The sequence below is a fragment of the Vulpes lagopus genome, chromosome 18 (assembly GCF_018345385.1).
Source record: "Vulpes lagopus strain Blue_001 chromosome 18, ASM1834538v1, whole genome shotgun sequence".
In the NCBI taxonomy this organism is placed as follows: domain Eukaryota; kingdom Metazoa; phylum Chordata; class Mammalia; order Carnivora; family Canidae; genus Vulpes; species Vulpes lagopus.
Window position 1 is genome coordinate 3,164,982 of NC_054841.1, and position 20,815 is coordinate 3,185,796.

General features: G+C 32.7%; 1 protein-coding gene across 1 annotated transcript in view; it reads left to right on the top strand.

The window, feature by feature from the left end:
* Positions 1-20,815, top strand: part of SYCP2 (synaptonemal complex protein 2) — a 70,670-nt gene that overhangs the window by 4,392 nt on the left and 45,463 nt on the right. The window contains 13 exon segments of the mRNA XM_041733249.1: positions 5,139-5,200; positions 6,359-6,502; positions 7,267-7,395; positions 8,433-8,537; positions 8,848-8,872; positions 11,218-11,303; positions 11,940-12,025; positions 12,295-12,329; positions 13,392-13,534; positions 13,619-13,671; positions 14,914-14,959; positions 15,486-15,581; positions 20,596-20,656. Coding sequence (XP_041589183.1) covers positions 5,177-5,200; positions 6,359-6,502; positions 7,267-7,395; positions 8,433-8,537; positions 8,848-8,872; positions 11,218-11,303; positions 11,940-12,025; positions 12,295-12,329; positions 13,392-13,534; positions 13,619-13,671; positions 14,914-14,959; positions 15,486-15,581; positions 20,596-20,656 — 1,033 coding nt within the window. The 5' untranslated portion in view covers positions 5,139-5,176.

Here is a 20,815-nt window from a genome sequence, read left to right on the forward strand (position 1 = left end):
TTTTTTTTTTTTGGTTGTTTGCTGTGTAGGATTTTTATTTTGATGTAGTCCCAATAGTTTACTTTTTATTTTGTTTTTTTGTGCCTTAGGAGACCTATATAGAAAGATGTTGCTGTGGCTGATGTCCGAGAAATTACTGCCTGTGCTCTTTTTTAGGATTTTTATGGTTTCCGATTTTACATTTAGGTCTTTAATCCATTTTGAATTTATTTTTGTGTAGAGTGTAAGAAAGTAGTCCAGTTTCATTGTCTTGTATGTATCTGTCCAGTTTTCCCAGCACCATCTGTTGAAGAGACTGCCTTTTTTTCCCCATTGTATATTCTTGTCTGCTTTGTTATACATTAGTTAACCATATCATTAATTCTGAATTTATTTTTGGGCTTTCTGTTCTGTGGACCTATGTGTCTCTTTTTGTGCCAGTACCATACAGTTTTGATTACTACAGCTCTGTAGTATATCTTAAAATCTATGACCTTACTAAATTCATTTATCAGTTCTGGTAGTTTTCTAGTGGAGTCTTTAAGGTGTTCTAGTATAGTATCCTCTCATTTGCAAAAAAAAAATGAGTTTTATTTCTTCCTTATCAAGTTGGATGCCTTTTATTTCTTTTTCTTTTCTGATTGCTGTGGCTAGGATTTCCAGTACTGTGTTGAATAAAAGTAGTGAGAATGGGCATCCTTGTCTTGCTCCTGATCTTAGGGGAAAAGCTCTCAGTTTTTCACCATTGAGTATGATGTTAGCTGTGCATTTTTCATATATGGTCTTTATTATGTTGAGGTATGTTTCCTCTAAACCTCTTCCCTTTATTTTTGAATAATATTTTTGCTGGCTATAGATTTAGTTTGTAGTTTTTCTTTCAGCGCTTTGTAATTCTTTTGTTTGTTTTTACATTTTGTAATTTTAGTGTCTTTGTCTGGCTTTGGTATCAGGATGATGTTAACTTATGAAGTGAGATTGGAAGTATTCCTTCTATTTTTGGGAAGAGGTTGAGAAGGATTGGTTTTAGTTCTTCTCTAAATGTTTGGTGGAATTCATCAGTGAAGCCATCTGGTCCTGGACTTTCCTTTGTTGGGAGGTTTTTGATTACTGATACAGTCTCCATACTAGTGACTTATATGTTCATATTTTCTATTTTTCCATGATTCAGCCTTATATTTCTCTAGCTTTTATGTTTCTTCTAGGTTTCATTTCTTCTAGGTTGTCCAATTTATTGACATGTAAATTATTCATTGTCTTTTACAATCCTTTATATTTCTGTAATATTAATTCTAATGTTTCTCTCATTTATGATTTTGAGTCCTCTTTTTTTTCTTGCTAACTCTAGCTAAAGATTTGTCTATTTATCTTTTTAAAAATCCAGTTCTTATTTTTGTTGATCTATTGTATTTTTGTCTCTGAGTCATTTATTTCCACTCTGAGCTTTGTTATTTCCTTCCTTCCACTAATTTTGGGCTTAGTTTTTTATTCTTTTTCCAGTTCCTGGAGGTGTAAAGTTAGGTTGTTTATTTAAGATCTTTTTTCTTTTACTGTAAGCATTTTTCACTATAACTTTATCTTTTAAAACTGCTTTTACTGTATTCCATAATTTTTTGGTATGTTGCTTTTCCATATCATTGGTCTCAAGGTATTTTTTTATTCTTTGATTTGCCGGTTGTTTAGAAGCGTGTTTAATCACCACATAATTGTAGAGTTTTCGGTTTTCTTCTTATAATTGATTTTTAGTTTCATATCCTGTGGTCAGAAAAGATGCTTGATATCAGTTTTTTTTTAATTAAGACTTGTTTTGTGGCCTAACATATGATTTACATTGGATAATGTTCCATGTGTGCCTGAGAAGCATGTAGATTCTGCTGATATTGAGTGGAATGTTCTGTATATGTCTGTTAGGTCCATCTGGTCTACACGTAGGTTAAGTCCAGTCTTGAGGCACTTTACAAAGATGCTATTCTATGTCTTCTGCTCTCATAGTTCCCGTTGGTCAGGTATCAGCTTATTGATGCTACTTAAAAGTAACCCTCTTTTACTCTCTGGCAGCTTTTAATGTTTTTGTCTTCGATTGTCAGCAGTTTCTGTGATCCACCTGGGGATAGTTTTCTTTTTCTTTATCTGGGCTTCGTATACGGCTTTTTGAATCCACAGGTTGACATGTTTTATTGGTTTTGGGAAATCCTCTGTCATCATTTCTTAGGAATTCTTTCTGCCCCATTCACTCTCTCCAAGGACTTCAGTTACAGATACATAGGGCTTTATAACTTCTCCTCTGTGCTGTTCTATATTCTTGTCTCCCTCTTCTGTGTATCTTTGTTTCTTTCTGGATAGTTTTTTTCTGGTATAGCTTCTATTCTAAAATTTTCATTTTATGTATGTATCTTTTCCATTTTATTTTTAATAATTTTGTTTTTTATTATTTTTGTTTCTCGAATAATGTGATTCATTTTCAAATTTTCTGTGGCCTTCCTTACTCCCCACTCTAGTTTCTAGTTTTCTGCCAACGTTCTCTTTTTAAGTAATCTTTAAGTACACATACTTATCATTACTTTAAAGTATTTGTTTAATAACTTTGCCATCTAGAGGTCCTGTGACCCTGTTACTTTGGGCTACCTCTGCTCTTCCTCGTGTTTTAATAGATTTATCCAAGTCTAGGAATTGCATTTTAAGTATTGTTTTGGTTGCATTTACAGATTTCTGTATGTATGCATATTCAGTTAAATATTTAGTAATTTCTATCTTTTTATATCTTGTGGACTGTCCAAAAGAACATATTTTAGTTTCCAAGTACAGGGAAGTTTGAAGCTACCTTTGTATCTGATAGCTTAATTTATTATAAGAACAGGGTATCGATTATTCTTTTGCATGCTTTTGTTTTTGCTCTTGTGACTTAAGGTTTTCTCTTTATTATAAAGAAATAACCTCAAAGTGTTTGTAGATGTACTTTTTAAAATTTGTCTTCTTTGGGATTCAGTGGACTCTTTAAATTTGTGGATGTCTCCATTTATTTTGGGAAAGGTCTTGGCTTGACTATTATTCAGCTGCTACCCATTCTCAAACAGAAGCAACCTAAATTTCTATCTTCTGTGATTGCTTGGGAAGAATTAAAAAAAAAAAAAAGAGTGAAGCAAGTAGAAAATAAGTTAACCCCTTAATTGGAATTGGGGAACCAAAGAGTGGGTCCCTGCATTTTCTGGGTCAGAGTTTTCTGAGTCAGGCAAAATGACAAAATGACTACCAGCTATTTAGAAATCTTGGAATCATTATCAGTATATTGGAATTCCCAACTAGCATGGACCTAGAATTGCCCCTCTACTATATAGGCCAGAGCAGACAAGCACAACCAGATGGGGCATAATCACATGTAGGCCCTGAATAAGTTTGGATGGAGCAGCTGGGCTTTCCAACTGCTTAACTATGGAGGCTGGCTTTGGTCATTTTCATTTCCCCTCAACGGTAGTCCAATCTACATTTTACTGATCTCATGTTTTGTATCCCACTTACCTGTATTTTGGCAAGAATTTACTATACTTTTAAAAAGGCATGTAAGCATAAATTAAAAATAAAGCTTGCCTTTCACAAATAACAAGTTACAGTTCTGTGCAACTCACTACTCTTCCTCCCCAGTGAGCTGATAAACTCTCCAATAGTGTCCCTCTCATTCTCTCCCCCCAACCACACACACACGTGCAAATATGTATATACTTATACCTAGACATATAATCATAAATAAGACAATTTTTAACATAAATGCCATTATATAGTTTGTATCATTTGGCAACATATTTTTAATTTAACTAAAATTGACTGTGAATATCTAAAATTATGGTTTATCTGTTATGTTTATAAATTTGATTATCATATATCACATTTTATTCATTTTTCACCTTCCCTCCCATTCCCAACTCCTATCTGGGTACTTTTTCCACTCAAGACAATGCTGTAAAAACACCTTTAGACTTGGTTCCAATTTTAGTATATGCGCTGCCAAAGCGAGCACATAGACTTGGTTCCTTAGACAAATGTTTCTCTGGGGAATCAGATATTTTTCTCCCTAGAGTTGATCTGAAAATACAAGAGATTTTTTTTACTCCTGCCTTTTGTCTGCCTGATATGTATGCCCTTATTGGCCCTTAAATATCTCTACTAGCACATCTGCAAGAAAGTAGACTGTGACTAACATTACTTGTTCTCATTAAAACATAGTTCTATATTCATCTTGGATTAATTAATTGCCGTTCTATGTTGGGTTTCCAGTGTTTCTATTATAAAGCTCTTCATCATATAGATTATTTTTAAATTATCCCAGTTACATTGTCTAGAAAAGATGGTATTTCTTTTCCTTTATAGAGTTAATGACCAAATCACATTTGAAAATGTTAGATGCTTTTTGTCAAGATAGTGGGTGATGCTGGGGTGCCTGGGTGGCTCAGTTGGTTAAACATTTGCCTTTGCCTCAGGTCCTCATCTCAGGGTCCTGGCATCAAGCCAGCATGTCCCTGCTCAGTGGATATTCTGCTTTTCCCTGTCCCTCTGCCCTTCCTCCTGCTCATTCTCACTCTCTCTTTCTGTCTTTTTTTGCTCCCTCATATAAATAAATAAGATCTTTAAAAAAAAAAAATGGCAGGTGGTGCTAATCAATCCTGTTGATTCCTTTTTTCCATTCCTCTTGGAAGGGACAATGTGCTTAGGTTTTCTTTTCCTCTTATTCTCATATAGCCTGGTCTTTGGCAATATATTTGCATATTCTCCCCTTCCTAAATATTATGTTACTAGCCTGAATTTCATTTATACACTAATTCAAGATTATTTTTCTTTCCCCAAAGTTGGAACAAATACAGCAGGAATCCCTATACCTAATGAGAGAGGTCCAGGTTTGTATTTTTTCACTAACTAGTATTGTGACCTTTTGGCAAGACCTTCAACATTTATTTAATCTATAAAAAGAGAAGTCTTGAATAAATGATCTTCAGGCCTTCCTCCAGAAACTTCCTTGACCAGATTCACTTGTGTAATTTCATTAACAATGAGGAACTTGGAATTATTTATTGCCTTTGGTTTAAGCACCAGTGCTTATTTATGTGTATTAAGATTTTGACTGTAAACATAGAATAGATTGTAAGATACTAAAAGCATGTTTTGTTTTACAGGTGCTTCTTTTGTCTTACTGTTGTAATATTAAATCAAAATGCCTATAAGACCAGATCTCCAGGTATGTAGTCCTAGACCAAAGAAAGGAAGTATTTTAATTCCTAAAATCACTTCTGTTTATTTATGAGTGTTAAGTGCTATATTTTTAGAGAAGATGAAGCTTACTTATTTTTATGAAATGTCAAGAGTAGAATAAGTTAAAACATTATGTTTTCATTTTTTAATAGATTGTTTTCACAATCTGTTATTTATGAAGTATGAAAGATGCTGATTATTTATATATACCTTTTACATTAAAAAATTATGCAGTGATTCATGTATAATTTATGCTTGGATATTTTTATGTCAGGGTTTTAAATTTAAGATTGCATTTTGATAAAAACATTTAAATATAAAAAGTTTTAATATATCTATTTAATGTGTATGCAATTTACCACCAAATCTGGTGATCGGATTATAGTATAAAAATTCCTTATTAGTGATGTTATACTTCACTGGTAAGAATGGTGTATTTTATAAAGGCTATAAATGTATATCATAAAAATTATATATGTAATTCTTAAATTATATTGATATGATTTCCAAAAGTGATTTTATCTGTCTTTATGCATTTTTAAAAAACTATTTAAATCTCATTAAGAAATTGATAGGTGGGTGGCTCAGTTGTTCGGTGCCTGCCTTTGGCCCCGGGGCGTTGGGCTCCCTGCATGGAGCCTGCTTCTCCCTCTGCCTGTGTCTCTGCCCCCCACCCCGCCTCTCTCTCTCTCTCTCCCTCTCTCTCTCTCTCTCTCTCTCTCTGTGTCTATCATGAATAAATAAATAAAATCTTAAAAAGAAATTGATAGGTGTGTTAGGGTTTTATCCATGGTGTTAGTATTAGTTACTATAAAGTTTATAAAGTTTATTTTACATCTTTCATTAATAAGTTTCTTTTTGGAGCTTGACGTGATGATGACTTACAATAAAAGATACGAAGTGGAAAATTAGTAGACTATATGTGTGTGTATATATATTTTTCGTAGAATCTTGGTGTTACCAAAAAAGCTTGATCTCTGTGTTACTCCGAATTTAATAGTTGACAACTTTTTTTAAATAAGTAAATTGATATAAGCTCTTCTGAGAATTTTCATGCAAAAACAATTCTTGAATTACTAGACTGCATACAGTGACTCATTTTGGTTTTGATTCCATCTCTGTGCCACTAACTGTATTTCTCTAGCAGTTCGAAAAATGCATTGATGATGCTTTAAGAAAAAATGATTTCAAACCTTTGAAAACACTTTTACAAATTGATATTTGTGAAGATGTGAAGATTAAATGCAGCAAGCAGTTTTTACACAAATTGGATGGCCTTATATGCAGGGTAAATAACTGCTTTTTGTTGAATGATTGTTAAAATTATTGAATAGTTCCCTTTCTAGGAAAAAATACTCTATTGGAAGAAATGGTAAACTTGATTAAAATATTATATAAATAAGTGCTCGTTTTTTAAAAAAAATCTGAGGAGTCCCAATAATAAACTACTGTTTTCTAAATAAAATATACTAAAAGCTATGTTTCCATAACATTACCGTTACTGTTACCTAAACTGAGGAAAAATAGTTTACCTGTTTGAAGTTTGAACAACTCTTAAAAAAAAAAAAAACTATCAGCATATTCTTCATGCTATGGGGACAGTGACTACTGAAGCTTTCAAAAATTAAACAAACAAAAATGATCTAAAACCCTGAACTTGATATTTATCATATGTAAAGCATTTTTATACAGGAGAAAAAGTGATTGACAGTCTCTCCCAGTATCTGACAGTTATGAATCTAAAAGATTGAGTAAAAATTTCTTATTTCCATTAGTTAAACACCTAGAACTTTTTAGAATGGAAGGTAACTGACTCATTGAACTGTAGTCCAAAGGTTCTTGAATTTATACAAATCTGCCTATTCGTATTAGGTTTGTCATTCACAGGCTGGGTGGCTTTAGTCCTTGCTTCTCTCAACCACACTTCTGTACTTTGCAATATGGAAATGATAATAGCAGCTTTCAGGATTTGTGAGGATTATAGCTTCTAGCACAGTACCAGTACTACACTATTTTGTATTAACATGTTTAAGTGTATCTTTTTTGTTTTAGGAGCTTAATAAAAAGGATATCCAAATAGTTTCAACCATTTTGGTTTCTTTTGGAAGATGTGGCAAAAATATCACTATATTGGGGCAAGCTGGACTTTTAACTATGATAAAACAAGGACTGATCCAAAAGATAAGTATGGGATTTGTAATATTTACATGAGGGAAAAATGATTCAAGGTGTGTTTTCTAATAAATGGTTCAAACAGTTGAGAAATAAATTTGGGGACTTTACATAAAACTTTAGATAAGTATTTTTGTAACTTGAGCTGTATGTTACAAAGATAAAGATCAAAAAGATACTCTATACATATTCATATTCATCATATGAATTTAAGGCCATAAGGATCCCTGAAGCCTTTACTTGCTTTATTTTCTCTTATCTGTTTACTGTCTCACTTCCTTTTTCTTTTGATGTTGTTTATTATCTATTTCCCATGCTAGAATGTGGGATACTGATTTTTATTTGTTTTGTTCATCTCTGTATACCTAGTGCTGAGAGCAGTATCTGGGATGTAGTACATGCTCAAATATCTGAATTAATTAAAGTATAATAATACCAAAACTTTTCAAATAGTAGTAATGCCAGAATAATCTAATTTAGGATGGTAATATATTTTCATCTATTAATGAATGTGCCTGGACTAGGAATTTGAAGGGGGAAATAAAGATCTACTGCCTAAGGGAGCCCAGGTGGCTCAGCAGTTTAGTGCCGCCTTCAGCCCAGGGCCTGATCTTGAGACTTGGGATCAAGTTCCACATCAGGCTCCCTGCATGAAGCCTGCTTCTCCCTCTGGCTGTGTCTCTGCCTCTCTCTCTGTGTCTCTCATGAATAAATAAATAAAATCTTAAAAAAAAAAAGATCTCCTGCCTAGAATTAGGATTAGTTCATCCATTTCCATCTAAACAATGGGAAAATATAGTGAGTTTCCAAAATAGAAACAACAGAGAAGTTTAAAAACATAAACTTATTTTCATATAATACTGATATTTTAATTTTTGATGTTTTCTAATAAATGGTTCAAACAGTTGAGAAATAAATTTGGGGACTGATATTTTAATTTTTGATGTTTCTTTATTCCTAAGTTTACTGTTTATGTGAGATAAGTACATTCTAAAGTTATTAAAATTGAATTCAAAGTAACTAATATATATGTTTCTTTTTTTTACATGGTTGCATGGTTTGAGAAATCCAAGGATATTATTCTCCGTCGAGGAAATTCAAAAGATGAGGCCATTATAAATGTGATAGAAGACTTATTTGATCTTTTGATGGTAAAAATCACATTGATTAACCAATCTTACAAGCATGTGTTTATTTAAAAAGTTTGTGTTCTTGTGTCTTGAGCCTAAAAGTCACTAACAGATTGGTTAGTGACTTGATTGGATTAGTCTATTCAGATTGTATAAAGCACTTAACCTGATTCATATAATTAAATAGTTAATAAAAGTTACGTAATTACATGGTGAGTTTAAATATGATCTGTTACTTTAATATTATTTTAATATTTGCTACTGTATCAATACAATATAATGGTTTTTATAATACAAGATAAATTATAAATTAAATATTCATTTTTTTCAGGTCATACATGACATCAGTGATGAAGGTATAATAAGCATTTTATTTTTAATAAATAATAATAATTTGCTGTTAGAGTTTTAGTATAATTTTGCAATCCTCAGAGTATTCTCTTAATATTAGGAATCTAACTATTTAATTTAGGGGTCAACCACCTTTTACTGTAAAGGGCCAGATAGTAAATATTTTAAACTTTATATTAGAGCCAAGCAAAAAAACTGAGGATAGTATAAAGGTACTTATATAACAAGAAAGAAAACAGATTTCCACAGATATCTTATTGATACAATTCAAGATACTACAATAATGGAGTACAGTGTTTTTGTAATATAGGTCAACTAATGAGAATAGCACTGTTTTGACGGGATGACATTTCACTTAATTAAGGCTCAGAGTTAGTGTTTGCTCTTATCAGAATTGATTGCAAATGTTCATTTTTATGCTTATCTTAATGATATTTTATGTAAATTGCATTAGAAAATGTCTTTTCATGCAGATGATGCCAAATACTCATACCAATTCATGAGCACGATTTTTAATTGGGCATGTTCATCATTTGGAAAGCATTTATAGAATTTTATCAGATACTTAATACTTGCCTTTTAGAATATCATTGCATTCCAGATGAGTCACTTTCAACTGAAGGTTAGGTGGAACCTCAGCTGAACATTTAAACGGATTTTGAAATATGGGAATTTCTTGTGTACTTCATCAGTGTCCAGAAATGCTGCTGGACCTGTAATTGGAGCTTACAAAAAATGTACTCCTGTACCTTTGTGTGGGAGTGGAGATGTCTGTCCTTGTTTTAATTTTTGACAGCCTGGGAAATGTATAGAACAGTTAGCATTATTTGTGATTCAGATAACCTTCGTTTCATTGAAATGACTTTAGCAAGTGTGAGTTTGTCATAGAAGCATGATTTTGCTCTGTAATTTTGGGTTGAGTTCATTAAGAAACAACAACTCTGCAGTGCATGCTAATTACTGAAGTCATCCAGTGGTACCTGATATTGGCTAAGTTCATGAGAGTAGAATGAAATTCACTTTGATAGTGCTGATTCAGGGATTAAATTATTTCCATAGAGTACTTGCTGTTGAATAATACAGCCATACAACACGGGCGGTGGGGTGGATTTGGTTTGTGGGCCATAATTCGCCAACTTTTGATCTAATGGGACAGAATTTTCCATATGTAGAGCTCATAACAACTCATTCTCACTTGTGAATGAATGGCCACTGTTTTGTGCCAAGCAAGCAGTCCAAATTATTTTATTTCTGTTGGTTGAAGAAGTCATTGAGGCTGGTGAATTGTTTATAAATAAAGGAAAAATTAGTCTTCAGAGCCAAAAAGTTTTAAAAGCTCAATTGCTGTTCACCTCAGTAGTAGTTAGTGCTACCTTTTCATTGATTGCTTTCCAATTGACATATCATCTAGTCTAAATTCTTAAGATTTTAGGGAAGAAAACAGTCCTGAAGTGTCAGTAAATATGAAATAATCCAAGTGGTTTTTTTTCTTAAGTAAATCATTATATCTTTTTACCTAATTGAGTAGTTTTTTTTCTTTTTTCTTTTTTTTACCTTCAGTCTAGTCACTTTGGAAAGTTGTATATTTTGTTATGGTATTACCATTATTTAAAATTATTTTTTAAATTTGCATTATGAAAAACATGCAGCAAATTTTTCTGAATATATTTAGTATTGATAAAGCCTTGTCCTTTGAGAAGAGGGTTAACTTTTAGAAAAAGCTCAAGGTATTTAGATCTTACAAAGATCTTTTGAGTGTTTACATCTGCTATGGAACTTTCGATATATGACTAAATTAATGAGGCCAGTTTTCATAAGAATGTCACGATAGAAATTTCCATTTTGAACTATATTTCATCCGAAAAAAGTCTTACTGCCTTAGGTGCCTGAAAGGAGAAGCTTATTCTGAAGTTACACCTTTGCCAGAGTTAAGATGAGTCAGATCTCTTGAACGGCACTTTTTCAAAGCCAACATAGCTAGTTAGTGAAAGAACAAGAACTGCATTCCATGTTTTCTGCTGCCCAAAACAGTCTAGTGGGCCTTTTGTGAACTAGTACATTCTTTCATTAACTCATATGAGAAAAGATTACCATTTAAAATACACATTTGGGGATCCCTGGGTGGCGCAGCGGTTTGGCGCCTGCCTTTGGCCCAGGGCGCGATCCTGGAGACCCGGGATCGAATCCCACGTCGGGCTCCCGGTGCATGGAGCCTGCTTCTCTCTCTGCCTGTGTCTCTGCCTCTCTCTCTCTCTCTCTCTCTATCATGAATAAATAAATAAAATCTTTAAAAAAAAAAAAATAAATAAATAAAATACACATTTATTAATTATTTAACACTTTCATTCAGGTAGAAGGCAAGTAATGGAAAGTTTCGTGCCTCGAATCTGTGTCCTAGTTACGGACTCAAGAGTGAATATTTGTATTCAGCAGGAGGTAAAGTCATTTGTTAGATTTTTTTTAAAAAAACCTAAAAATGAGAGAATGAAGCAAATTTAGGAGCAATTCATCAAATTGAATAATTATTTTCTCTTGGTACTAAATTAACTATGTAGTATATTTCTGCTGTCTTCATTGCCTGATGTGATGAATAAAAATATATCCCAAATATTTATTGAAAAGCCATAGCCATCTGTGTTTATATATGCATATAGCCCATATGAAAATAAACTATACCATCCAGATATTAGGAGTCCTCAGTATTTAAATGGTAAACATAACCTGTATTTGTATATGGATGTATGTGCATGTATATAACCATAGAACAAATGTTAATCAGGTTATAGTTTTTGGTTCTTTAGTTCTTGGAGTAATAATAAACATATGTCTTATTGCAAAGAGTATAACTGGAATTATAGTATATTTTATTTTTATATCCTTTGTTTCATGTTTTTTTGTATTCACTATTTTATACTTTATATTCTTTCCTCCACCCTTTATTCACTGCATAAAATTGTTGTGCTTAAGAAAAAAAATAGGCTTCTAAGTTTGTGTACATAGAGTATTCCTCTAAATACTTCGTTTTACTGAATATATAAAGTTAATGGATTATCTTTTTTTTTTCTTTTCTAGACTCTAAAAAAAATGAATGCTATGCTTGACAAAATGCCTCAAGATGCCAGGAAAATACTCTCTAACCAAGAAATGTTAATTCTCATGTAATAATTTGTACTATGTTCCTTTAATTAGTGGTTCAGGTCAAGAATTTAGAGGATATTTTATAAGACTGTAAAATAACCATGAGTTGCATTAATGAATAAAACTGATAAACTGTTGTAGATTTCTAATATAATTTATAACTATATTTTTTGCAAAAATCTGTGATACCAGCCAATTGTTAATTTTAGTGAAGTTTTCCCCCTAAATACCTGGGTTTTCTATTTAATTGGTACTAGTTTGGTATGTAATCTATTATTTTGATTTACAGGAGTAGTATGGGAGAAAGGATTTTAGATGCTGGAGGTAAGTATATTTTTTCAAAATATTCATATTTTAAATTATTCCAAATTTATTAACAGAATATAATCTCTTTAGTAAAAATAATATTAACATTGTAATGTAGTGAGATTATGTGAGGGAATTATAAACTATGTACAAGCAAGCAGTTTTTAATTACTAATAGGTAATTAAGTGATCTATAACCGTGGGACAAAAATAATTAAGCATGATGAAAGGAGTTGTCAAATGTAACTTGTGCCTAATGGTAGATTTATGAATAAAAACTTAATTTTCTAACATATTTGAATTACTTTTCCTAAGAAATTCCTCAAATAGTGTTTTATGAAATTGTAGGTTTAATATTTTGGGGACTTAGAAATTTGTTTTTAAACAATGTGTTTATTAAAAGAATTCAAATAATCTTTTCTAAATTTCATATGAGAAAAGTTTGATGTAGTGATATACATATAGAACAAACTACTGATTAAAGTACTTTGGAATAAAGATAACCAGAATACAAAAGTAAAAGGCCTGTGATTTATAGACTATCATCTGAGTTATTTTGTAGTTCACAACTCTAATAATGGAATGTCAGAGTCTTTGATTACATAGAAGTTACTTTCTTTTTTTTTTTTTTTTTTTTTTAAATTTTTTTATTTATTTATGATAGTCACAGAGAGAGAGAGAGAGAGAGAGAGAGGCAGAGACACAGGCAGAGGGAGAAGCAGGCTCCATGCACCGGGAGCCTGACGTGGGATTCGATCCCGGGTCTCCAGGATCGCGCCCTGGGCCAAAGGCAGGCGCCAAACCGCTGCGCCACCCAGGGATCCCCTAGAAGTTACTTTCAAATATTCTTTTTTTCTTTTAATTTTTACTCCTTTCTTCTGTTGGTAAACTTGTTATTTGTCCATATTCATTCTGTGCTGAGGAGATCTGTCTAATCCATTTGAACAAAATGGCAAAAGATGAGTGAAAAACACTAATATTTTTCTTCTTTCTCTTGCTTGTTCTCATTCCGTATAAACAATGACTTATAAACTTATTTTTCATAATTTCCAGTAATAAATTAATTTTTTTTTTTTTAAGATTACGACTTACAAGTAGGTATCGTAGAAGCACTATGTAGAATGACTACAGAAAAACAAAGACAGGAACTGGCATGTCACTGGTTTTCAATGGATTTTATTGCTAATGCATTTAAAGGAATTAAAGACTCTGAATTTGAAACAGTAAGTAGAATAAAAATAACAAATTAACAAGTTTTTTTATTACTATACTTTTTAAAAGTCTCTCTTTTTTTTTTTAAAAATTAGGATTGCAGGGTATTTCTCAACCTTGTAAATGGCATGCTTGGAGACAAGAGAAGGTAAGCTTAATACAATATTCAGCCATTTACTGATAAAGAACTAGAGCTCAAGGGGGAGCACACAGTGTTGAACCTTTAAAATTTATTTGGTCTCTTGGGATATAAAAATGCACAGGGGCATTTAAAACAATACCTTATTATAACACCATGTAAGAAGTTACTGCAGTGGTAGGCTGAAAGAATTGCACTGGTCTTATTTTTTACTTCATAGTTTTTAGAGGAAACATGCATTTTTATTTAATATTAATAACTGTCTAAATTTGGTTTATTATATTTTAGAATTGCCTATACATTATCATAAATTTCATCTTTAAGGAATAATAAAATTTTGATACATATATTACTTGAGCTACCTTCTTTATCCACATACTGGTAGAAAAATATATAGCAAACAAGTTTTCTTTTTTTTATATATATAATTAATGTACTGTAAGGCTGACCTCTTTCTGAGGTTATTTAATCTCAGGAATGGGCATGAATGAAAGGTAATTATCACTTTTGATAGTAATAGAAGAGCAGTATTTGCAGTTCAGTGCCCGACACTGTGTTATAGATGCTCAGGACAGCTTTATTGGATGAATGAGTTCACATTTACTTTATTTACTAAGGAAATAGAAGACAAGGTAAGGGTTGAATGCAGGGACTCATGTTTTTTGGATTTGAATCATAGGTTTCCCTCTTCCTATTCTGATGTTGGGCAAATTATTAAACTTACTTGCCTTTGTTTCCTTAGCTGTAAAATAAAAATACAGCTGCCTTATATGTTTATTGTAGAAACTAAGTGAGATGATTATATTATTAAGTGCTTATTATGGTATCTGACCAAGAAAGTGTTTGGCAAATTCGGTCATTTTTATTAGCTGTATTATTCACTTCTCTTCTTTTCCTATGTAAATCCTATAGGAGCTTCCACCACTTATTCCACTATGTCAATACAATAAACTGAATTAGGAATTTTTACTCCTAGTAAATAGCATAAAAAGTAAAGTTGTACAGTTATTGTAGTCAGAATGGGAGGTTGAGTAGTAGTGACACCAAAATAATATACTTTTTCTATAGAAACAAATTTCCATTAAACTCTTACTTTAAAAAGTAATAAAGAAGGAGATATGAATTTATTTAAATCATTAAGATCACAGCATGATTTCCTTTTGATCTTAGACATGATTTCAATGGTTAGTCAAGATTACACTGTGAAGTCTTATTAAATTTTTCTCTAACACAGACTACTTTTTATTTTAGGGTCTTTACGTTTCCTTGTTTATCCGCATTTCTTGATAAATATGAGGTAAGTTTTAGATTTAACATGTTTTAGTTATTGGATGAATTTTGATACAAGGTCAAGTGAATTACAAGTTACAAGTTGACAAGAACATTAAAAATAGTCATAATTTGATCACAAATATAGGTTTAGTATTCTGTGTCTAAGAGACATTTTATGAAGTGATATATTTGTAGCTATGGATAACTGAAATATGAAGGTTGTACTTCAAATTTTCTTTTTTTCTTTAAGTCAAACCTATTATTGATTTACCATTCATTAATCAAACTAACATTTTATTTGCACTTTACACTTGGAATCTTTGTGATTTCTTAGAGCTAGCTAGTTTCTGTGTAAGATAATGAAGCAGCATTTCTTTTCATTGTTTCTAAATTGGTTTAAATGCTCTATTTGATCTTTCTCTTTGTTCACCTCTTGCTGTCTTTTTTTCTTTTTAAAAAAACAAACAACCATGAGTATAACATAGTCATAATTTTCTGTTGTCACTTTTAAAATCATAGTACATAGTAGTTTTTTATGTTTGTTTTATTAGTTACAAATACCTTCAGATGAAAAACTTGAGGAATTTTGGATAGATTTTAATCTTGGGAGTCAGACTCTGTCATTCTACATTGCCGGAGATAATGATGTAAGTTCCATCTACCATTTTATGTTCGTATATGTGTATGTATACAATGTTTTAATCTAAGAACATGGATTTTTTGTATATTTATTTTTCTAGCTATTTTACTAGATTTCAATATTAACTCTATACTTTTGATTAGCATGGTAACCCATTCAGTTAATTAGAAATGAAGATTATTTCTAATGTTTTATTGCAACAGAAAAATTAATGCTAGATTTCATTATTTATTTTTTAAAGCTGGATTTTAATACTAGTTTTTAAATCTAAGATTTTTCAGAAATAAATTACAGGTTAGTGATCTAACATTTAACATTCATATGAACATGTGAACTGGAATCTAGAAGAGATACCAGTTAATCAAATGCAGAGGTACTCCTTAAAAATATTTTAACAGACAATGATGAGTAGTCTTTATCCATTCATAAAATTTTCCATTTCGAAATTCTGAGGTATTAATTCTTATGGTACTATTTGGAAGTGATTTAGTTCTTTATGTGCTATGTTGTAGCCATATTTAAACCTTCCAGCCAGATGGTATATTTCCTACTGCCTTAGTTTAACCTGAGAATTCTTGAGCCATTGTTTCCAAATAGCTACCACTTAATATTTGGTCCATGGGCATACTTCTGGCCTGGAGTAAATAGTTACTTTGTTAAAATCCAACTAAGAGTTGATCTGCATTTTCTAATCTAATTGTTGTTACTGATATTTTAATGAGAATCTAGACTTCTTAGTCTGTCTCTTGTAAAATCCTGACTTTTGTTCCAGGTAAACTATAGATAGACATTAAGCAAATGCCCCTGAGGATTTCCATATACCATTATTTCTTTTTATTTTAGAACACCTTTGTAGAATGCTTTATTAAAATTTAGTTCTAAGTATTAGCACTGTTTCTCAGGGCCAATGACAGTTTTTACTAGTGTATTTATTCCAGCAGGGTTTGTAGGAATATTTTTAACTGGGTTTTCTTTAAGAATGGTCTTTGATTTCAGGAGAAGAAGATAGAATAGGATTGATGTAGTCCCTGCCTTCACTGAGTTTGGTCTAATGGATGATTTCAATGAGAAAATAAGCAATTACAGTATGATATATGGTAGGAATAGTATAAAATGCAATTTTAAAAAAGTGTTAAATGCCTGCCATGTGCCAGAAACTGACCTAGAAATGCAGGAGATTCCTCCAAAATATAGATTTAGAATCCTCTCTTTCCTGGATTTCCATAGTACATTCTCCTGTATTCTCTTGACTTTTCTAAAAGCCATTCTCCATGTATTGCTTAAGATCCTTCTTTTGTCTCTTTAGCATTGTGTATGAGGGTCTTTATGATCTGGTCCCTGGCTATTCTTCTCATATCTCAGACCATTCTCTATGCTTACTATGTTCCAGACACCTTAATTCTATTTCTTTAACAAAGATCATGCCCATTTCATATCTTTCTACTTGTTGATTCTTCTGCCTAGAAACTTCCAAATCTTTGCATCATAATTTCTTCTCATTTAGATTTCAGTACAAATACTGCTTCTTTATAGAGATAAAGAATTGATAACTCAATCTGACGTTTAAAGTTGCCTCCCAGCCATATGATCCTCTCAATAGATGCAGAAAAAGCATTTGACAAAGTACAGCATCCTTCTTGATTAAACCTCTCCACAGTGTAGGAATAGCGGGAACATACCTCAATATCATAAAAGCCATTTACAAAAAGCCCACAGTGAATATCCTTCTCAAAGCTCTCGGCTTTTCCCCTAAGGTCAGGAATACAACAAGGATGTCCACGGTTGTTCAACATAGTACAGGAAGTCCTAGCCTCAGCAGTCAGGCAACAACAACAACAACAAAAAAAATAAAATGCATCTGAATCAGCAAGGAAGTCAACCTTTCTTCACAGATGATGTGTACTCTATGTGGAAAACCCGAAAGACTCTACCTCAAAATTGTTAGAACTCATACAGAAATTCAACAGACTGGCAGGATATAAAATCAATGCATAGAAATCAGTTGTATTTCTGTACAATGAGACAGAAGAAAGAGAAATTAAGGAATCAGTCCCATTTATAATTGCACAAAAAAAAAAAAAAAAAACATGAGATACCTAGGAATAAACCTAACCAAAGAGGTAAAGGATCTGTACTCTGAAAACTGTAGAACACTCGTGAAAGAAATTCAGGAAGACACAAAGAAATGGAAAAAACGTTCCATGCTCATGGTTTGGAAGAACAAATATTGTTAAAATGTCTTGCTATCCAGAGCAGTCTCTACGTTCAATGCAATCCCTATCAAAATACCATCAACACTTATGGAACAAATAATACAAAAATTTGTATGGAAATCACAAAAGACTCTTGGTTCACCAAAGGAATTTTGAAAGAGAAAACCAAAGCTGGTGGCATCATAATTCCAGACTTCAAGCTCTGTTACAAAGTTGTCCTCATCAAGACAGTATAGCACTGACACAAAAACAGATGCAGAGATCAGTGGAACAGAATAGAGACCCCAGAAACAGACTCTCGACTCTATGGCCAGCTAATCTTTGACAAAGCAGGAAAGAATATCTACTGGAAGAAGGACAGTCTCTTTAATAAACGGTGTTGGGAAAATTGGACAGCTACATGCAGAAGAACGAAACTGGATCATTTCCTTACACCATACACAAAAATAGACTCAAAATGGATGAAATACCTAAATGTGAGACAGTAATCAATCAAAAACCCCAGATGAGAACACAGGCAGCAGCCTCTTTGACCGCAGCCGCAGCAATTTCCTACTAGTCTCCAAAGGCAAGGGAAATGAAGGCAAGAATGAACTATTAAGACTTCATCAAGATAAAAAGCTTTTGCAAAGCAAAGGAAACATAGCAAAAGACAACCTACAGAATGGGAGAAGATATTTGCAAATGTCTTATCAGATAAAGGGCTGATATCCAAAATCTATAAAGAACTTATCAAACTCAATGCCCAAAGAACAAATAACCCAGTCAAAAAATGGGCAGAAGAAATGAACAGACATTTCCCAAAGAAGACATACAAATGGCTACTAGACACAAGAAAAAATGCTCAACATCACTCGGCATCAGGGAACTCTACAAATCAAAACCACAATGAGGTACTATCTCATACCAGTCACAATGGGTAAAATTAACAAGTTAGGAAACAACAAATGTTGGTGAGGATTTGGAGAAAGGGGAATCCTCTTACACTGTTAGTGGAAATGCAAGCTGATGCAGCCACTCTGGAAAACAGTATGGAAGTTCCTGAGAAAGTTAAAAATGGAGCTACCCTGCCCAGCAATTGCACTACTGAGTATTTACCCCAAAGATAGAAAAGTAGTGATCAGAAGGGGTACCTACACCCAGTGTTTAAAGCAGCAATGTCCACAAGGGCCAAACTATGGAAAGAGCCCAGATGTCCATTGACAGATAAAAGGATTAAGAAGATGTGGTCTATATATACAATGGAATACTACTCAGCCATCAAAAATGAAATCTTGCCATTTGCAACCATGTGGATGGAACTAGAGGGTATTATGCTGAGTGAAATAAAGACAATTATCATGTGATCTCACTCATGTGAAATTTAAGAATCAAAACAGGGGATCATAGGGGAAGGGACGGAAAAATAAAATGACAAAATCAGAGAGGTTAAACCATAAGAGACCCTTAATCATAGGAAACAAACTGAGGGTCGCTGGAAGGGATGGGGGGGGGGGAGATGGGGTAACTGGGTTATGGGCATGAAGGAGGGTTTGTAGCTGTAGTGAGCACTGGGTATTTTATAAAACTGATGAATCACTGAACTCTACCTCCAAAACTAGTAATATACTATATGTTAATCAAGTTAAAAAATAAAAAATAAATAATATGAAAATTTCCATAACATAAAAATGTTTTTAAAAGGAAGGCAGTAAACCAGGAAGCATCGCTTTGAAGTTAATACATGATAACAGCCAGGTTGCATGTGCCCAAAGGAGTGAGTGTTTTTATACCTAGAAAATATGAAGCTGCTAAAACCTTTGGGGCAGGGAAGAGGATAGCAGGCCTTTTCTCTGGACCCTGAGGCTTTGAGATATGGGAGAATTAACCTGACCGGAGACACCGTAATGGTAGTGCTGCCCTCAGCATATGGACTGGTTTCAATTCAGACAAAGAAGTAGAGTTAGAAAAGGGATTGGGGATTCAGATGAATTCCTATAGAATGAATTGTCCTTAAATAACCAAAGAAGCAGATCTGTTTTCCTCACAAGATTAGTAAAAGGTTTTAGGATCTCATCTTTTAGGAATGATATCTAATTTTTCTTGTAGCTTTTTGTGTGTGTGTGTGTGAATTCAGTATTATTTTATCCAGTTACACAGATTTTCAATGAAAACATGTGGAAAGGAGAAGGGGAAAATATTTTCAGTGATTTTTCATATGCATTCAGTGTTTGAATGTAAAGACAGTTAATCAGTGGAATTGAGGAATGCATATGATACCACACTATTTCAGAAGCATACATGACAGGATTTGGTAACATTTTTTAAAAAGGATATCCTCTCCCCTTTATTCCCTGTCACTATTTTTTATATTCCCCAAATGAGACCATTAAGGGGAGGTGGGCGGGGGTTGGGGTGACAGGCACTGAGGTGGGCACTTGACGGGATGAGCACTGGGTGTTATTCTATATATTGGCAGATTGAACACCAATAAAAAAATAAATTTATAAAAAATAATAAAAAATAAAAAGCATATCCTCTAATATATATTAATGGTAGTAATTACTTTTTTTGGTCAAAAACAGGAAATTAGACCATTATACTATGAAATTATATCAGTGTTTCTTCCTTTTAAACGTGAACAGATTAAATGTGGCATGTGTAATATATTGCATAATCGATTGATGGAGCAAGAAATGTGTTCTATCAGCTGGTTACTTAGTGATACTTAAATAACTTTATTTGTATAATTTAAAAAATGATGTTTAAAGATGATTTAAAGCAGGAATAAATGATTTATTTATAGTCAAACCTGTTTTTAAATTTAAGGACCATCATTGGGAAGCAGTGACTGTGCCTGAGGATAAAGTACAGATATACAGCATTGAAGGTACTAAACTTGTTTTCTCTCATTCTCCTCTGGATTCTTATCACGTGGAGTAGCAGTTGTATGCTCTGGGAAAAAATAGACTAATGAAAAAAGTCAACATATTCATATTCATAAATTTGATAGTTCAGTATCATCAGAATTCCCTGAATCCACATTTCC